Genomic DNA, 17615 nt, shown 5'->3' on the forward strand with positions numbered 1-17615 from the left:
TTGGTTCACTACACTTATTGGGTATTACTTATTACTTATTACTTATTTCCATCCACTGCAGTGTCCCATAAAAAAGCTCCCTACATACTCTTTTTTGCCTGTGGTATATGGACCCCACAAAACAGAGATATTGGGCTAACACATGGAAAATCTTAGGAATACATATCTTTCTTGTTTCTGTCAATCTATTAGACAGAAATTGAGGCCATGAGGTAGAAAGGAACATGATGGAATCGTCATTTAGACACAGATGTAATATCCCATTTTATTTAATAAAATATGAATAGGAACAGCTCCTTTTTCAGTTGTTTTTGTGTTACAAAATTTTAAAAAAATCAATTACAAAAGAACAATTTTACTGCACACAGATTACAACTGTTGTTGGATTTATGTTGGAAAGAGCCTGCATCTGATGTACAGTTTTTATGACAATGAGAAGAAACAAAACAGTAATATTTACAAGCATTCCCCTCCTTTCAAGAGGTCACCTATAAAGTACGCAATACAAAGCAATTAAACAAGTCCAAACAGTAAAGCCATTTAGAGTTACCCACACATATAAAACATTAGTAAAACATCAGCATTCCAAATACGAGTTACCATTTAAGGAAAAAAGTGTTTTCATATTTCTTAAATATGAAAATGCATTTAAATACATATTTTATGGGACATTCAGTGTGATGTAACCGAAAGTTGTGTAACAGTTCAAGGCAGCTGGGAAGTATATTTATGTACCTGAATACAGTATGTCTCTAATACAGTATGCCTCTAAATAGCTAAGGCACAATTTTCTGCAAAGTTTCAGTTCATGATCTCATAAACTTCTATGGTTCATGAAATTGCACTGTCACATGTGGTCTCTTTTTAATATATACTTTGTTTTCCTGGTATAGCCTAATTTACAACTGTCGTCTGCATTTATCTCAGTTATGCATTTATCCCAGTTATTTTACCTGTCATTTTAAAAATTTCAATTGTGCTTATGCAAAAATGGTATCAATGGGCTGTTTCTGAATTTAGATTTAGTTTTTCAGATTCACTTTAATTAAGCCCCTGCTCTCTTCCTGACATCAGTCCTAATGGTTTACTATGAATAACTCAATATCACCAAGAGAAACAATTGCCAATGCTTATTATGTCAGCATATTTATGATCCGTATCATCTTTAAATGTGAAATAATAAATTCAACTAAAAAACATCAGTTTGAAGGTAGAACATGGAACTTATCGCTTTGTGGGACATACAACTTCTACCTTTGAAATGGATCGATGCCTTCCTTCTAATGTTCTATTGCAAATGTATTAGAGATATGACCTTTTCATTCACGTCCTTGAGACTGCATTGGCGTTTGGCTTAAGTAATTGGGGACACAATGTTAGGCGTTGATTTTAATCATTAAAGATGATTTAAATTAAATTAAATCTGAATTACTCTTTTTGAACCATGTGATTGAACATTTTTAGGATCAGTGTAAAGGCACCAAATAAGAGGGACCAAAATGTGATATGGGGCCACTACGATCACATTCTTTCATTATTGTACTTAAAAATGAAACAGCACCATTCAAGCAGTTATGGGCAGATCGTTTTGTACTTCAATCAATTCAGTCCCTCTCACATGGATGATTTGATCTGCACATTGAAGGTAGCAACCTTTACTTGTGCATGCTTTCATGGTTTTTCATATAGCTTTTCATGGTCTGAATTATAGCTAGAATTAATGAGCAGTGAAACTAGTCAGTTTTTAATGGAATTGCTCTATTGATTGTTAACACTGTCTAGCCTGGTGGGATAGTGACTCACTGCAAATGGAGTGAATAGTGACAGATGGCAGTCTAGGCCTTTTGCTGAACGGGTCAATCTGACCAGCTGGAGATGATAATGGAAACAACACAGGGAAATGGACAATAACAATAACAAGAATGGGCTCTCCTTTCTGAGTTACAAAAGACATATTGGGGCACCCTTGTACAACAAAAGTGCAAGGTTCCATGAACCCCAAAATGTGTGAAGCTCTCATGTGTCATCAACAACTCATTGTCTTCAATAGATTGTTTTGATATTGAAAGCAAAATGTGTTGATTGATTGTTAATCAAGTCTCAAAAAAAAAGTAGCTCACCCATTAAAGGGGTTCAAGAAGCCTCACTCTCCTACCACTGTTAAACACAAGTCACTTTGGCAGTGGCACCTGGAGTACCACCTCTATTCTCTAGTCAGAGCTGTAGATGTACTTGAACTTTGCCAGCCCAGTGACTTCGTCCTCGTACCGGGGCAGACAGCAGAAAAGGATGCCACAGCCAAACATGAGTACGGTGGCCCCCCAGCCGAAACCATACGCCCAGGTGTAGTAATAGTGGCCCTCAAAGATCAGCTCATTGAACTTGATGGGGTAGATAACCAGGGCGATGATCTGCAGGATAACTGTAAGAACAGAGGAATGCTGATTATTAAAACAAAAAGAAAATGAATGCACCATCTGGACAAACCATCAGCCTCAGACAAACGTCTTACAAAAATTAAGCGCTTTAGTACATCAGAAGCAGGTAAATGAAATGGTGATAACAAGCTAAAAAGTATGTGCTGGCAATTTTAGACTAGTGCAGATTATAAACAAGTTTAAACATGCATCAGCTATATTTTGACATGTTTTTCATGCCATTTGTATTGTTCTTCCTGCCTTGTACAGTGTTGTTGAATATGTTGAAAAGCGTTATACAAATAAAATGTACTATCATCATTTATTATTTTATATGCATAAATTACTGTACCCCTCCTGTTCAATTATACAGATCTGTACTTACATTTACATTTACATTTATTCATTTGGCAGACATTTTTATCCAAAGCAACTTACAAGTGAGGTAGAGTACAACACAAGCCAAAAACCATAAGGAGTCAACAATATTAGAAGCGCTCCATGACCAGGTTTCAATGGTTGGCCAGACAAGGTACAAGATTCAGGAAATGGAAATGCAAACAATGAACAATTCAAGGAATAAAACAAGTCACTGTTTCACTGTTCAGAGCCAACTAAACAAGATAGGTAGCAAGATAAGTATACATTAATACAGAAACTGTGTTTCACACTGTTGCATTCACTTGGTATTACGTTTTGTGTTAAGGCTCATCATGGACAGGGCAACTACTATGAATTATTACATAGTCAAGATCTTGAAACAAGAATGGGCTTGACAGAAGCAAGTTATTAGTCTGAGGTAACTAAGCCTTAACTGAACCTTAGCATTATTAGTGTTGTAAATAAGGTAGAATTTGGGAAGAACACTTATTTAAGGGTAAAAAGGGAAGGAGTGGAATAAGAAGGAATATTTTTTTCTCTTTTTTTTTGGAGGGAGGTGTTACGAGGGGGTAGTGTCTCATTCACGCACCAACACACATACATTCTTTTGTTTTGGTTTTTTACGTCATTACGCAGCTGACGGTCCCTGGAAGGGTCCCTCTGATTGCCTTCGTAGGAGCTCCAGGTGATCAAAGGTGTGGTGGAGTTTGGCATGGGAACGGTGGCAAGTTTAAAACGAGCAAGTGGTTTGCTCCAAGGAAAAGGAGGGTGCGAGCTTGATCCACTTGTGGGCGCAAAGCCGGTTCAGTGTGTGAGCTAGCAATAAAAGTAATTTAAGTATATGCGCATTTTGGTTGGTGAAATAAAAATAATGACGGCACGCCAGTGAACCACACTGTGACGGATGCCAACGCCATCCACGTTCCCCCACGGGCTGAGGGATTTCTTTTTGCATTTCTGCATGGTGGGTGCTAACACTTATAGGAAAAAAGAAAACTAAAAATAAATAAATAAACAAATAAAACAATAAAAACAAAACTTGAACACATATGACGACCGCGGAGCTGGCTGCCACCGCGGGCCCAGACTGACACCGAAAGCACAGATCCGACGGCAACAGGTAGGCTCCAGCCCTTCCGAAGGCCGTCTGGTGCCAGTTTTATTTTGAATTTGTTTTTTTTTTTTTTTCTACATTTACACTCATGTCAGGCTGCAGCCCTACTTCTTGTACACACTACATAACAATGAGCCAGGGAAGTAGCAAGTCTGTAACACTATATATTACCAAAAACTGAATTGGCTCTAATGGTACTGGTCATTGTCATTGATACAGCTCTCAATCCAGTGTGATGAAGGCTAATGCCATGATATCTAATATAAAATGCCAGACACCATGCCATGCAAGACATGGCAACTAAAGTTTTGCCAGACATATGAAACAAGTTACACATGTAGGCTGTAAGGCAGGCACAGAAACTAGAGTGCGTGCAACTTGAAAAAGAGCTGGGTGTAATAGTTGACTAAAGTCTATTGGAGTACTGTGTCCAGGTTCTGGACATCCCACTTTAAGATGGACATAGAGGCTGTTGAAAAGTGAAAAGAGCAGCAAAAAACTGACTACAGGTATCAAACATGAAAGCTGTGAAAAAAGACACTTATTTGGTATCACCAGCAAATTCACAGTGTGATCACAACTGATGCTCCAGCGAGCAGAACAACATGTTTGTTCCTGCCCTGGAGAGTGCCCTGAGTCATTTCATCTTACTGTAGTAAGGATTAACATGTCATGATGGGTGTGGGGGATAGTTTCATACTGAAATAAATTAAATACAACCAGGGTTTAACTGAAAGCTTCAAACTATTCAGAAGTATGGGTTCTGAATTATGGGTATGGCGGTTCAACCACAAGACACCAAGGTCATACTAAGGTTTAGGATTTCAAAAAGCAGGGCCCTTACGAATTTACCAGGTCAATATTTTAATCCACCTGCCCCCACCGTGGAGTTCTTCCAAATTCAGTTAAAAATTTTCAGTCTGAGTATAACACTGGGTAAATAGTTTTGATTTGATCTGCTTATTATGTACACATGACACAGTATACAGCTGATCATTATTCATACAGCTAATGCTTCCAAAGAATTTTGGGGAGTGATAAAAAGCAATAAGCTTTGTGCTTTTTCTCACGAACACTCGCCTACACCCTTATGCTCTGGGCAGCAGCAAGGGTGGTAGAGGGGGTTAGAAGAGAGGCTTGCCATTAACTGAAACCTGATATCATATGTGATCTTGCCAGGGTGGAGTGACAAGGTGAGTCAGCCGGAAATGTAAAACCAAAGCCTCTCTTCTTCGGCAATTTTTTGGCAGACGCTCAAATCATAGCAGGCTGGTAGCACAACAGGCTGGTAGTCTGTGGTCAACATTACAGATTTCTAAGTCTCCCACAAATTTCCAAGAATATGTTTCAAGTGATTGTAGAGGAGAATTGCAATAACCAAGCTAACCAGCAGTTCTCATACATAGGTTGTTTCAAAGCAAGGTTTTGAGAAAAATTACATTTACTTAGACTGTTTAAAGCTTAACAGTAGTGCCTCGCCCTACCTCTTGACAGTAAGTTTTATATGTTTCTTATATCTCCTTTCCTCTTGAGAACAAAAACACAGGTGCAAGTTGCCAATGAAATGAGCAGGGCTTAAAGCGACAAATTTTTTGAGCCTGAAATGTTTTTTTTTCTTGGTGGGGGTAACAAAATAGGACGCACGTACATTTAGCGTTACCACAACAGATGTAATTCAAAATTGTAAAAAAAAAAAAAAAATAGGGGAGGCTGGAAACAGGGGAGGCTGAAACATTACCTTTAAATCTATCGTTACTTTCAACCTGTTCCCCTTTATCCTCCTTGATTAACAATAAAACAAATAATTCACAGAATAATCAACACCAATCGCGTAAACAGAGTAAATGATTATGCTCGCGAAACAGCGCAGATTGTCTGCAGTTTGTGCGCTATTGCGAAAGCTACAGCATGAGGTTGTTTAATTAACAAGGATGGCAATTTGAACAATTAAGTGGCAAGTAATCCCAAAGCTTTCTCTTAAATGTTTCACATTATAGCTTTCTAATGTTACAAAATTCAAATAACAAAACGGAGCTAAATTTAGTTAGATCGATTTAAATCACTGAGAATAAACTTTTAGGTTGAGTAGAATGAACAATAACGTTTAGAACACAGACCTCACAAAAGCTGTGATGTGTCACGAGCATTTAATGTAATTTAAATCGATGAATGCCATACTTGTTAATTAAACAATCTCACGTTGTAGCTTTCGCGAGCACACAAACTACAGACAATCTGCGCTGTTTCGCGAACATAATCATTTACTCCATTTACACGATTGGTGTCAATTATTCTGTGAATTATTTGTTTTATTGTTAATTAAGGAAGATAAAGGGGAACAGGTTGAAAGTAACGATAGATTTAATGGTAATGTTTCAGCCTTCCCTGTTTCCAGCTCACCAGCCCCCACTGACATATGCATTTATATATATATATATATATATATATATATATATATATATATATATATATATATATATATATATATATATATATATACATTATTACAATTTGTGCTGTGCTCACATTAAAAGTGCTTCCTTTTTTTCTTAAATGCTATTAAAAATGAAAAGTGCAACTTCAATAAAACTTGGTCGAACAAAAGTAGCAAGATGCTGTGTTGCTGTGTTGTCCAAGTCATCATCATAGAATTGGACCAAGACATTGAAAATTCTGTCCATGCTGCGGTTTGTGGACTCATCAACGTTCCGTGAAAACATCTGTTTTGACAGCTTGTGCGCTAAACCTTGCCTAATGTGACAGGCAATGCCATGAGTGGATAGGTAGCTGGCCTGTGTATTTGACAGTGATGGGAATAATGGCTCTTTGAAGGGAGCCGGATCTTATGGCTCTGTTCCTTTCTGAGAGCCGTTCAAAAGAACGGCTCATTGTTCCTTTTTTTTGGTCACAAACGAGTCAGCTCTATGAGCCAGCTCCTTTAACGATGGGAGCCGGCTCCCGTCTGAGAGCCAATTTCTGTTTTTTTTTTTTTTTTTAGTTAATTAATACAAGACAGAATATTAGGATGATCTTTTCACCACACTGCTCGGCCACGGGCACTCAATGCACTGACTGTCATTACAATGTTTCACTGTTAAAACGGCTTGATGCTGCTGTTTTGCACATTGTAGTTTATTTTTTATTTGTTATATGGCACACCGTGTTCTTTTTTGAGTGTGATTTGTTTGGAATGGTTTGTGTTTTGGATAGTTTATTATTTATTTTATTTTATTAGATATGGACATCACAGTAGAATTAGAATTGTTACATACATTTATGCACAAGGACCAGATGCACTGTGTTTAGTGTAGCGAATTGCTAATTTACAATATTCAATATAAATAAAACTTTCAATACACATGTGTAATAGTGTTTGATGTTTTTATACCAAACATAATGTAAAATAATGGTATTCTGGAAATTATAAGGTTTAGTGTAATTACACTGAACAATTTAAGTGCCTATACGTGCACACATACCAGTCATAGGGCAAAACATTGCTAAATTTGGCTGAATTATAAAAGCCAGAAGTGGTACTAAATGAAGAGCCATTTGGGAGCCGAAAGAGCTGGCTCTTATTGCTGAGCTGAGCCAAATGATCTGGCTCACTAAAAAGAGATGGAATTCCCATCACTATTGAGCAGTAATCAGCTGATACCGTCCCTGCAAAGACTTCCTGGCACTGCCTCACAGAAAGTTGAAACTAGTTGCTGACTGGATAAGAACAGGGCTCTAGTGCCAGTACATCACCTAAACAGGCTAATATTGGTTAAAACTCATCTGAAAAAACACCATGTCAGTGATTGTTTTTAATAAAATTGTGTTCCTGTCTCCTAATATCAGAGCCTGTATACGCTAGTAATAATTCACTGCCTGATCTAAAATCTCTCCACGCCGGGAGATCTTTAACCCATGAATGAATCCTGAACTCAACATGGTCATAAGAACCAAGGTGAATCTAACACCTTGCGGGCACCATGTGTAGCATTCAACAGGGACAGTGATGATGACCACTTACCAGCAATGAACAGGAGGCCCCCGATGACTGGCAGCAGGGCAAAGTTGAGGCCACAGCAGAGGGCAAGGCAGGAGATGATGAAAGCCACAATAAGGAATAGAAGGCCCAGAATCATGAGAGCTGCCACAGCTTGTGCCCAAGCTGAAACAAGAACACAGAAGGTGTGGATCAGACTAGTAAATGCACTAGTGCGGTAACAGTGAGGTACAGTAGTATGAAACCCAGCTTGCATCCCAATGGCTGTTGGCTCAGTTCCCTGGAGGGGAACAGCTGTTGCATCTCTGGGCAACTTACTTAACTCAGATTACCTGAGTTAATATTTGGCTATAAATATATGTATGCTTCCCTGGATGACAACTTGCCATTTTGCCAGCTGCCACTGGTAGAACTCCCTTTAATGTGAAAGTGGTCCTAGCCAGCACTTAGCTAGCTGAATAGAGGTGTCGAATCACCAGTATGTGTGTGTGTGTGTGTGTGTGTGTATGTGTTTGCCAGAGGTTTGTCAACATTTGGTCAGCATTGGCCTCTGATCTGAACACTGATCACAGTGTACAGACAGATTTATAAAGCTGGAAAATCATCATCAAGTTTGGTGTTGTTTGATGTGACTGAATCCTTCTGCACACACACCACCGCCCCTCCAAGCATTATTTTTATGCTCGCAGACACCTCCACACTGTCACTGAGACGCTCTGTAAAGCTGGTGTTACCCACACCCGATGGATGGTCACCAGGTCGGCTATCACCTGTAGTCATCTTGGTGTGTCCCATTTATAGCCTGTAGTCATGGGCAGTTGACAGCTGTCGTTCAACAAGTATAATCTGTGTCAGCATTTGGTGAGGGTTTTTATCAAAGACTGCAGGCAGACCCTAACCAACTATATGACTGGAGCCTCTCAGCTGATCATCTAGCGTGTGTGTGTCTAGCTAAAGGTGTCTACTAAAGGTGTTTATTTCTCCAAAAGAACTTGGCACATTGTAATCACAAATTATGTTGCCTGGAAAAACCCACCTGATTTACACCCAGGCCTCAGTTCAAGTCAAAACAGAAACATAACCTTAAGCCAAAACAGCAAACACTATAGAAAAACACAAAACATCACCAAATAATTCCTTATTGTTGCCCGTGGGAAACTTTGACTGTCATTATCCTCAACAACGATCTCTGTTACCTCCCCAGCACGCCTTAAATAGTTCACAGAAGCACATGGTGGTAACATCCACCCTGCCCTGAGGCATGGCGTCAAGCAGACACTTGATTCTGAGGCAAACAAGAGCCCACAGGCCCTGTGGAACCTGTTTTACATTATGCATTATGAAGCAATGACAAAAAAAAAAATCAATTGAATCAGATCTATAAAATCTTAAAGGATTAAATCCTTGTGCTTCATAACACTGTAAAAAGTATTTTAACAAAATAAATAAATTTGTTGTTTTTCTGTCATTTTTAAAAGGGGAAACAGTGAAATTACAGAAGTCTTGTTTAAACATCAATCCTATTTAATAACAACAATAATCAATATAGACAAAATTAAAAACTTTTGCCTTAATTTGAAGGTTATTCCCCCTCACTACACAAATATGAGCTGGTCATTTAAGTTTTGCTGAAAAACCAACACGGACCCATATGATCAACGTGACCATGGACAAGGCTGAGATTAAGATTAGAACAAGCATAAGATGAGAACAGCAGCATTACTGCAGAATTTGTTCCTTGAATTATGCAAGGCCATACAAACCAAACTTGAAGTGTAGCTGCACATCTGCATCACTCAATGTGGGTCCTTTTAGCTACTATCATTTGTGAAGACACACAACGCTATGGTTGCTAAATAGTCATGAAATTTACAGCAGCTAAACTAGCAAGCTACACTGTATTTTTGCATTTTAGTTAGCTTGAATGGCCTCAAACAGCCTTAAGTTGTAATACTAAGTTCAAATAATATTGTGGCAGCAGAGTGGAGCACAGCCATTTTGTGTTTTCGCTTTTTCCCAGCAGGTACCGTGTGCATTGCATAATTGGTAAATTTTCATTTTTGGTGTATTGTTAATTAATGTTTTGCACCTGTAGTCCATGTATTTGTTCTGTGTTCAGTGTACTAAGGAAAAACAAAAGTAATTTAAGTGGTTATTTGTCCACTTGTTTAACTAACCATCTAGGTGAAATGTCTATTCGATGGGGTAGCCACCACGTGTATGTTTCAGGAAGGTGTACCTCTATATGCTATTGATGGGTATTTTGACTCTTTTTACTGAACTGAATAATTTTGTTTGGTTCTGTGCAGAGATTCATTCAGTAAATCACTGATTTGTTCAGTTAGACCCTCAATTTTTACAACAAGTTGTGTGCACATTAGAACTCAATGCATGTATTCAACTTAAATGTTTGATGCTAAAATGTATAAAAAAGTAAGAATAGTTGAAATATGTGACCTTGTGCTGGACAGGGAACCATTTACAATTAATAAGTAATAATAAACACTGAGAATAAAGAATATATTTTTAATGTTACAATACTGTAATTAAAAAATCAGCTGCTTCACTTAGTAGCATTTAACTTCATTTTAAGCAGGTGGTCAACCATGTGTCTTAAAATGTATTCTGTATTTTTTTTTTTTTTTTTACAGAACATAGAATTACACCTTCCTTTTAGCCAAATGTTATTTACTACCACATTACAACTGTGAACACCAAAGTGAAATCCAAAACTTTTCATTCCTTTTTTTTGAATTACTTGCTAAAATTCAAGCAGAGAAGGCCAGAATGGGTGTATTAGTATGCATTGTCAGCCGTTGTTTTGAATAGCCTGAACCATGCAGGCATGAACAGTACAGCACCTACCCATTCTTTATTATGGGTGTGGCACAGAATGCTTGATTCAAACCTTGATTTAATGACACGTTTCATCAGACCTAGCTGAATGACAATTGAGTCACATCATCTGTGTGAATGAATTAATGCTCTCACTGTCCCTCACTGAAGAACAGATGCTGGCCCCGCTAGCCAGACTCTCAGTTTTGACTCTTTACCCCTATTTTCCGTTCCAATACAAGTAGCACTCGATCTTTCTTCCATGTATAACATATGTCCTTCAGGCCAAACGGAACCATGAGATGAGTTGTAGCCTTCAGCTAACAGCACATTACAAAGCAGAATTTAAGGGCAGGGTCTATACTGTGTTTTAGAAGTTCCATAAACTTATGAGCCAAAGTTAGTGGCAAGCCTGTCTGTTTTGATTTAGTATGGGGTTGCTGCTGACACACCCACAAAGAGGAAACTGCGGCTTTGATACTCAGCATAATTACACACACAGAAGACAACTCTTATGCCCCCCATACTCCCACCACCACACACTTGTCCAGTTGGCAAGAAGAAGCACTAACTACTTCAAGAATAATGGGAAAACATGCATCACTGTTACCAAAAGCAGAAGCTACTATTTTTCTTAGACTAAAACATACACCACATACCCGTTAAGCTGAACTGAGAGAGTGTAATACACTCATCTGTTCAAAGAGAATTAATATTTTCATCTCTTGAATCTTAGCTCTTGCTGCTTTCAATAAACTTTTTAAAGAATACAATACAATTACTTGGACAATCCAGCAAAATTAAAAAAAAAAAAAAAAAAAAATATATATATATATATATATATATATATATATATATATATATATATATAACGACATTTTCTAATAATTTTATTGGATTTTCATCTCTTTTCTTATACTTTTATTCCCTCTGCCTCAGTTTTATTTCTGTATCTCAAACTTGCAGCAGGGACGGGCTGCATTTTTGAACTTGCATGTAAGCACATACACAAGTGCATGACAAATCTGCAAAGCGGCACACCAACATCACAATGCCTGATTCTGTGACTGTCTGAACCACAGAAAATGTGCAAACCAACAATAACATCTGATGCCAGAAGACAATATAATGAGATGTCACTGTATGGCACACATGATTCACAGTAAATATGTGAAGGTACTACTTGACAGTAGAACTTGACAGGTCAAAAAACTTTGGAACACAGAATGTTGCATAACACAATTCTGGCATGTAGTGGCTGTGCAGTCTTGACTACATTTTAGAATGGTTCTATTTCTAATTGTTGTTTAGAAATGCTGTCATTGTCATACATTTCACATATTACAGTATACTGCAAATGCATTACAGCCCATTTTCCCCTTCTTACGTTTGAATGACATGCAAATAAACCTAATATAAAGCAACTCAATAAATAAATAAATAATAATAAAAATTTTCAGCACCTTATACGTGGTTTGCTCATTGTAATGCTTTGTGCTCTAGTACAAGCGTGAGAGGGGAAAAGCCATATGTCTTCTATGTTCTTGTATTAGCTGCAGGAAAACTGACATTCATTTTTAACTGCATACGGACTTTGAATTTTGTACTTTGAGGTTTGTGTATTTATATACAAATGGTGTGTGTGTGTGTGTGTGTACCAAAAAATTGCAGACAAACTAGTCTGTTGGGGAACATGAGCTGTATTACACGATTCTCATTAAAACTAGTATGTTATAACCATGTGACTACATACTAGTACCACTTGTGGTCATCTGTTGGTTCACGAATTGATAAATACTTTCACTGGAAAACAACTGAAACTATAGACTAAAATAGCAGTGGAAATTAAAGTTCAGAATAACCTCTGCTGGCCAAATGACAGTTTAAAAGAGTGTTTGACCCAACGATCTTTTGACACTGTTTTAAATCTAGTGCATAAATTAATATTAGCAAAGAAGACTTCACATTGTTTGCCTTTCCGAAGTTCCATTATATTCATGACCGACGACTGTTAAAAGTAAATGGTACCACTTCTGGAAGAGTGATAAATAGCCCGTGTGTGTGAAAGCCCCCGCATTCCCCGGCAAACCCCCCAAAAATACAGGCTGTAAAAGAACTTCTGCTATGCTTGATTCTTTCTATACGCTAACATTTATATTTTATTGTAATTTAACTGCTTAAGGCAATACGACTCCGACATTTTACGTGAATTTGACTACACGGTAGTCCTATCATTCAACGAGTCTTTTTGAGATAATTTTCACAATTAACATTATTACTGCAATTGTTACAACTGCTACCATTGTTACTACTGCTGGCATAATTAGAGCCTTACTTACAATATTCCGTGAGAGGTTTGCAGTTCCAATTATCATTTTGACCTCGGCATTGTTCCCACATACTCGCATAGTGAGACTTGGCGTCCTCGTTCTCGACCCATCCGGAGGTAGCGGCGATGGCAATAATGTCAAATATAATCGCAAAAAGTAGCAGAAGGGGCAAAACCCACCTGCACCGCGAATACTCAATTCCGCAGCGAAACATAGTCGACACCGACACTACACTACGGGGAGAACTGTCGCTCAGAAAGTAGAAAAGAGTCTGATCCTTAGATAATCAAGTGGAACCGAGTCTGCCTACGCTAAGTAAGGACGCCACGCCCGTGAAACGTCTAAGTAGGCGATTGCAAAACTGTAATTCCGAGGCAGGACACTTCTGAGCTTTGTCGGTGCATAATAACTGTCAGTAACAGCTATTCCGCCTGTTGCCCATCCCATAGGTTCAAGTTGCTTGCCGTGTAATGTAACCCTTGCTGTGCCACTTTTTGCTGAACACCAATATTAACTATATAGTTTGTTATACAGTGCCATGCAAAAGTTTGGGCACCCCTGGTCAAAATTTCTGTTACTGTGAATAGCTACAGTCCCCTCCATAATTATTGGCACCCCTGGTAAAGATGAGTAAAAAGGGTTATAAGAAATTCACCTTTTGATGACTTAGCTTAGTCTGACACTGAAAAAAATGAGAAAAATACAACCTTTAATTGTAGTAAATTTATTCAGAGAAAAGAAATGACCTCATCGAGAAATAATTATTTTTAACAAAACCCCATGTGCCACAATTATTGGCACCCCATGCAATACATTGTATTTGCAGAAGCTTGATTTTGTGTTCAGTAAACCATTTTTGTGTTGATCTGGACATATGTTTTGGATCATTGTCCTGCTGGAAGATCCAACAACGACCCATTTTTAGTTTCTTGGCAGAGGCAGCCAGATTTTGATTTAAAATGTCCTGTTATTTCATGGAGTCCATGATGCCATGTACTCTAACGAGGTTCCCAGGGCCTTTGGAGGAAAAACAGCCCCACAAAATCACAGACCCTCCACTATACGTAACAGTGGGGATGAGGTTCTTTTCGGTATAGGCATCCTTCTTTGTACGCCAAACCCACCTTGAGTGTTTGTTGCCAAAAAGCTCAATTTTTGTTTCATCTGACTATAGAACACGGTTCCAGTCAAAGTCCCAGTAGCGTTTAGCAAACTCCAGGCGCTTACGTTTGTGGTGAAATGACAGGAAAGGCCTTTTTCTGCCATGCCTTCCAAATAATCTGATGGTAGTTTTCGAGACTTGGTGACTCCAAGATGCTACTTTTTTCTGTAACTCTCCAGCAGTGATCCTTGGGGATTTTTTTTTGCCTCTCTTACAATCCTCCTCACTGTGCGTGGTGGAAAAATAAACTTGGGTCCTCGTCCAGGCAAGTTTGTCACAGTTCCACTTTTTAATTATTGCCCTAACAGTAGATAAGGGCATTTTCAGGCGAGTAGCTATTTTTTATAGCCATTCCCTAACTTATGAAGGTCAACACACTTTTCCCTTATTTGATTTGTGTGTTCTCTTGTTTTTCCCATGTTGAAGAATGACTAAGGGAATTTGGCCTCTGCTCTGTGTCACCTCATATTTATACCCCAGTAGAAACAGGAAGTCATGGATTACTGCTTAAAAACTCCAAAACACTCTGATCAACTTAAAAAAGTAAAATATAAATGGAAAAAATGCTTCAGTTACATTTTGTTTATAAGAATTTCTAGGGGTGCCAATAATTGTGGCACATTTAATTTTGTCACCAAAAGGTGAATTTCTTATAACCCTTTTTACTCAACTTTACCAGGGGTGCCAATAATTGTGGAGGGGACTGTAAGTGAGTAGAAGATGAACTGATCTCTAAAAGGCATGAAGTTAAAGATGAAACATTCTTTTCAATATTTTAAGCAAGATTAGTGTATTATTTTTGTTTTATACAATTTTAGAGTGGAAAAAAGGAAAGGAGCACCATGCAAATGTTTGGGCACCCCAAGAGATTTGAGCTCTCAGATAACTTTTTCCAAGGCCTCAGACCTTAATTAGCTTGTTAGGGCTATGGCTTGTTTACAATCATCGCTAGGAAAGGTCAGGTGATGCAAATTTCAAAGCTTTATATATACTCTGACTCCTCAAACCTTGTCCCAACAATCAGCAGCCATGGGCTCCTCTAAGCAGCTGCCTAGCACTCTGAAAATTAAAATAATTGATGCCCACAAAGCAGGAGAAGGCTATGAGAAGATAGCAAAGCGTTTCCTGAGTTCGTAATGTAATTAAGAAATGGCAGTTAACAGGAACAGTGGAGGTTAAGTTGAGGTCTGGAAGACCGAGAAAACTTTCAGAGAGAACTGCTTGTAGGATTGCTAGAAAGGCAAATCAAAACCATGTTGGACTGCAAAAGACCTTCAGGAAGATTTAGCAGACTCTGGAGTGGTTGTGCACTGTTCTGTGCAGCAGCACCTGCACAAAAATGACCTTCATGGAAGAGTTATCAGAAGAAAACCTTTCCTGCGACTTCACCACAAAATTAAGTGTCAGAAGTTTGCAAAGGAACACCTAAACAAGCCTGATGCATTTTGGAAACAAGTCCTGTGGACTGATGAAGTTAACATAGAACTTTTTGGCTACAGTGAGCTAAGGTATGTTTGGAGGAAAAAGGTGCAGAATTTCATGAAAAGAACACCTCTCTAACTGTTAAGCACGGGGGTGGATTGATCATGCTTTGGGCTTGTGTTGCAGCCAGTGGCATGGGAACATTTCACTGGTAGAGGGAAGAATGGATCCAATTAAATACCAGCAAATTCTGGAAGCAAACATCACACCATCTGTAAAAAAGCTGAAGATGAAAAGAGGATGGCTTCTACAACAGGATAATGATCCTAAACACACCTCAAAATCCACAATGGACTACCTCATGAGACACAAGCTGAAGGTTTTGCCATGGCTTTCACAGTCCCCTGACCTAAACATCATCAAAAATCTGTGGATAGACCTCAAAAGAGCAGTGCATGCAAGACAGCCCAAGAGTCTCACATAACTAGAAGCCTTTTGCAAGGAAAAATGGGTGAAAATCCCCCAAACAAGAACTGAAAGACTCAAAAGCTACAAAAATTGTTTACAAGCTGTGATACTTGCCAAAGGGGGTGTTACTAAGTACTGACCATGCAGGGTGCCCAAACTTTTGCTTCAGGCCCTTTTCCTTTTTTGTTATTTTGAAACTGTAAAAGATTGAAATAAAAAGTAATCTTGCTTAAAATATTGAAGAAATGTGTCATCTTTAACTTAATGTCTTTTGGAAATCTGGTCATCTTTTATTCGCTTAGCTATTCACAGTAACAGAAATTTTGACCAGGGGTGCCCAAACTTTTGTATGGCACTGTATGTCATTTTCCACAGAAAAAATGGGCTCAGCAATAAGTGTTAACATGTGGTTAACTCAGTGGTTACGGCATGTAGCAGTGCTATACCACCTGCCACCAATACCACCAATCAGTGAACAGATTCATTTGCACAAAAACTGGAATGACAGGTTGTTTCTCCTCCAGTCAAAATGTTGCATGGTGGTTAGTCCCTGTTATATTGTTCATTGCCATGGAAACAACTCATGGGACAGAGGTCTAATGGAGACACACATTCATATAAGTGGCACTTTGGTAGACATGGCAATAATGACAGCTTGCTGGAACACAGACATCCATACTCCTTTAATCCCACCACAGTGAAGGAAACCTCTCAGAGTTTCTGCCCATATGACAGATTGACAGGATCGTGGTAGAATAAGATGTATAACTTCCTCACTTGTAAGTCACTAAAAGCATCTGCCATATGAATAAATGTAATGTAATGTAACTTCTGTTTCACTGTGTTGCACTGAGTCAACATGGCATCTACAAGAATTATGTATGCCCAGCACCTTGTAGCATGTTGTATCAAAACAGATATTGCTTTGATTCTTCTATGAATGGACAGTAGTGCATCAGAATAGTCAGATTTACCTGCTGAGACTGATTAAATACAATCTTTTGTTCCTGAGGGAGTTACTGGAGTTTGCAAGTTATTTGAGGGAGCTGAATTCAGCCCGAGAGAAGTGTTTCCTATTCACACTTCACTGAACAATCTTTAGAGGGGCCTTGTCAGCTTTTTTATCCCGGCAAAGAGAAAACCTTTCATGGAATTAGTGTAGGTAGAAAGTTTTTGCAACTAGGACTGCAAGATATTTCCACTTGTCCTTTTGCTGACAGTGTGAGTGTGTGATTTGAGGAAACTGAGAACAAGTGGGCCATTTAAGTCACCTGATTTAACCAAATACCACTGAGAACAACTGGGGCCAAAATGGAACTAGGGTAGATGAGTAGACCCAAGGAGAATCAAGGGAAGCTGCAAACACTATTACAGTATTGCAAACATACCTCAAAACCATGTCTGACATTATTACAAGGTCAGAGGGCATTAAGCTACAAGATAGACTAATAATTTAGACTAATTATTTATTTTATGTATGGTTTCATGTATA

At 38.4% G+C, this 17615-nt stretch overlaps 1 protein-coding gene across 1 annotated transcript; it reads right to left on the reverse strand.

Moving 5' to 3' along the window:
• Window positions 1-353: 353 nt before the first annotated feature.
• LOC118773014 (p53 apoptosis effector related to PMP-22-like) lies at window positions 354-13444 on the reverse strand. Its single transcript, XM_036521745.1, has 3 exons — window positions 13081-13444; window positions 7931-8071; window positions 354-2422 (listed from the first exon to the last, which is right to left on the reverse strand). The coding sequence occupies exons 1-3, from the start codon at window positions 13283-13285 to the stop codon at window positions 2211-2213; spliced, it is 558 nt and encodes a 185-aa protein (XP_036377638.1). The 5' UTR covers window positions 13286-13444; the 3' UTR covers window positions 354-2210.
• Window positions 13445-17615: the final 4171 nt, after the last annotated feature.

Source organism: Megalops cyprinoides, chromosome 1 (assembly GCF_013368585.1).
Source record: "Megalops cyprinoides isolate fMegCyp1 chromosome 1, fMegCyp1.pri, whole genome shotgun sequence".
Taxonomy (NCBI): domain Eukaryota; kingdom Metazoa; phylum Chordata; class Actinopteri; order Elopiformes; family Megalopidae; genus Megalops; species Megalops cyprinoides.

What these genes read in the sequence shown, in the direction of transcription:
- LOC118773014 (XM_036521745.1), bottom strand. Translation starts at nt 13,285, where the DNA reads ATGTTTCGCTGCGGAATTGAGTATTCGCGGTGCAGGTGGGTTTTGCCC. An exon ending in CAAACCTCTCACGGAATATT is followed by an intron (nt 8,072 to 13,080) that starts GTAAGTAAGGCT and finishes TTCTTGTTTCAG; the next exon opens with CTTGGGCACAAGCTGTGGCA. An exon ending in GGGCCTCCTGTTCATTGCTG is followed by an intron (nt 2,423 to 7,930) that starts GTAAGTGGTCAT and finishes CTGTTCTTACAG; the next exon opens with TTATCCTGCAGATCATCGCC.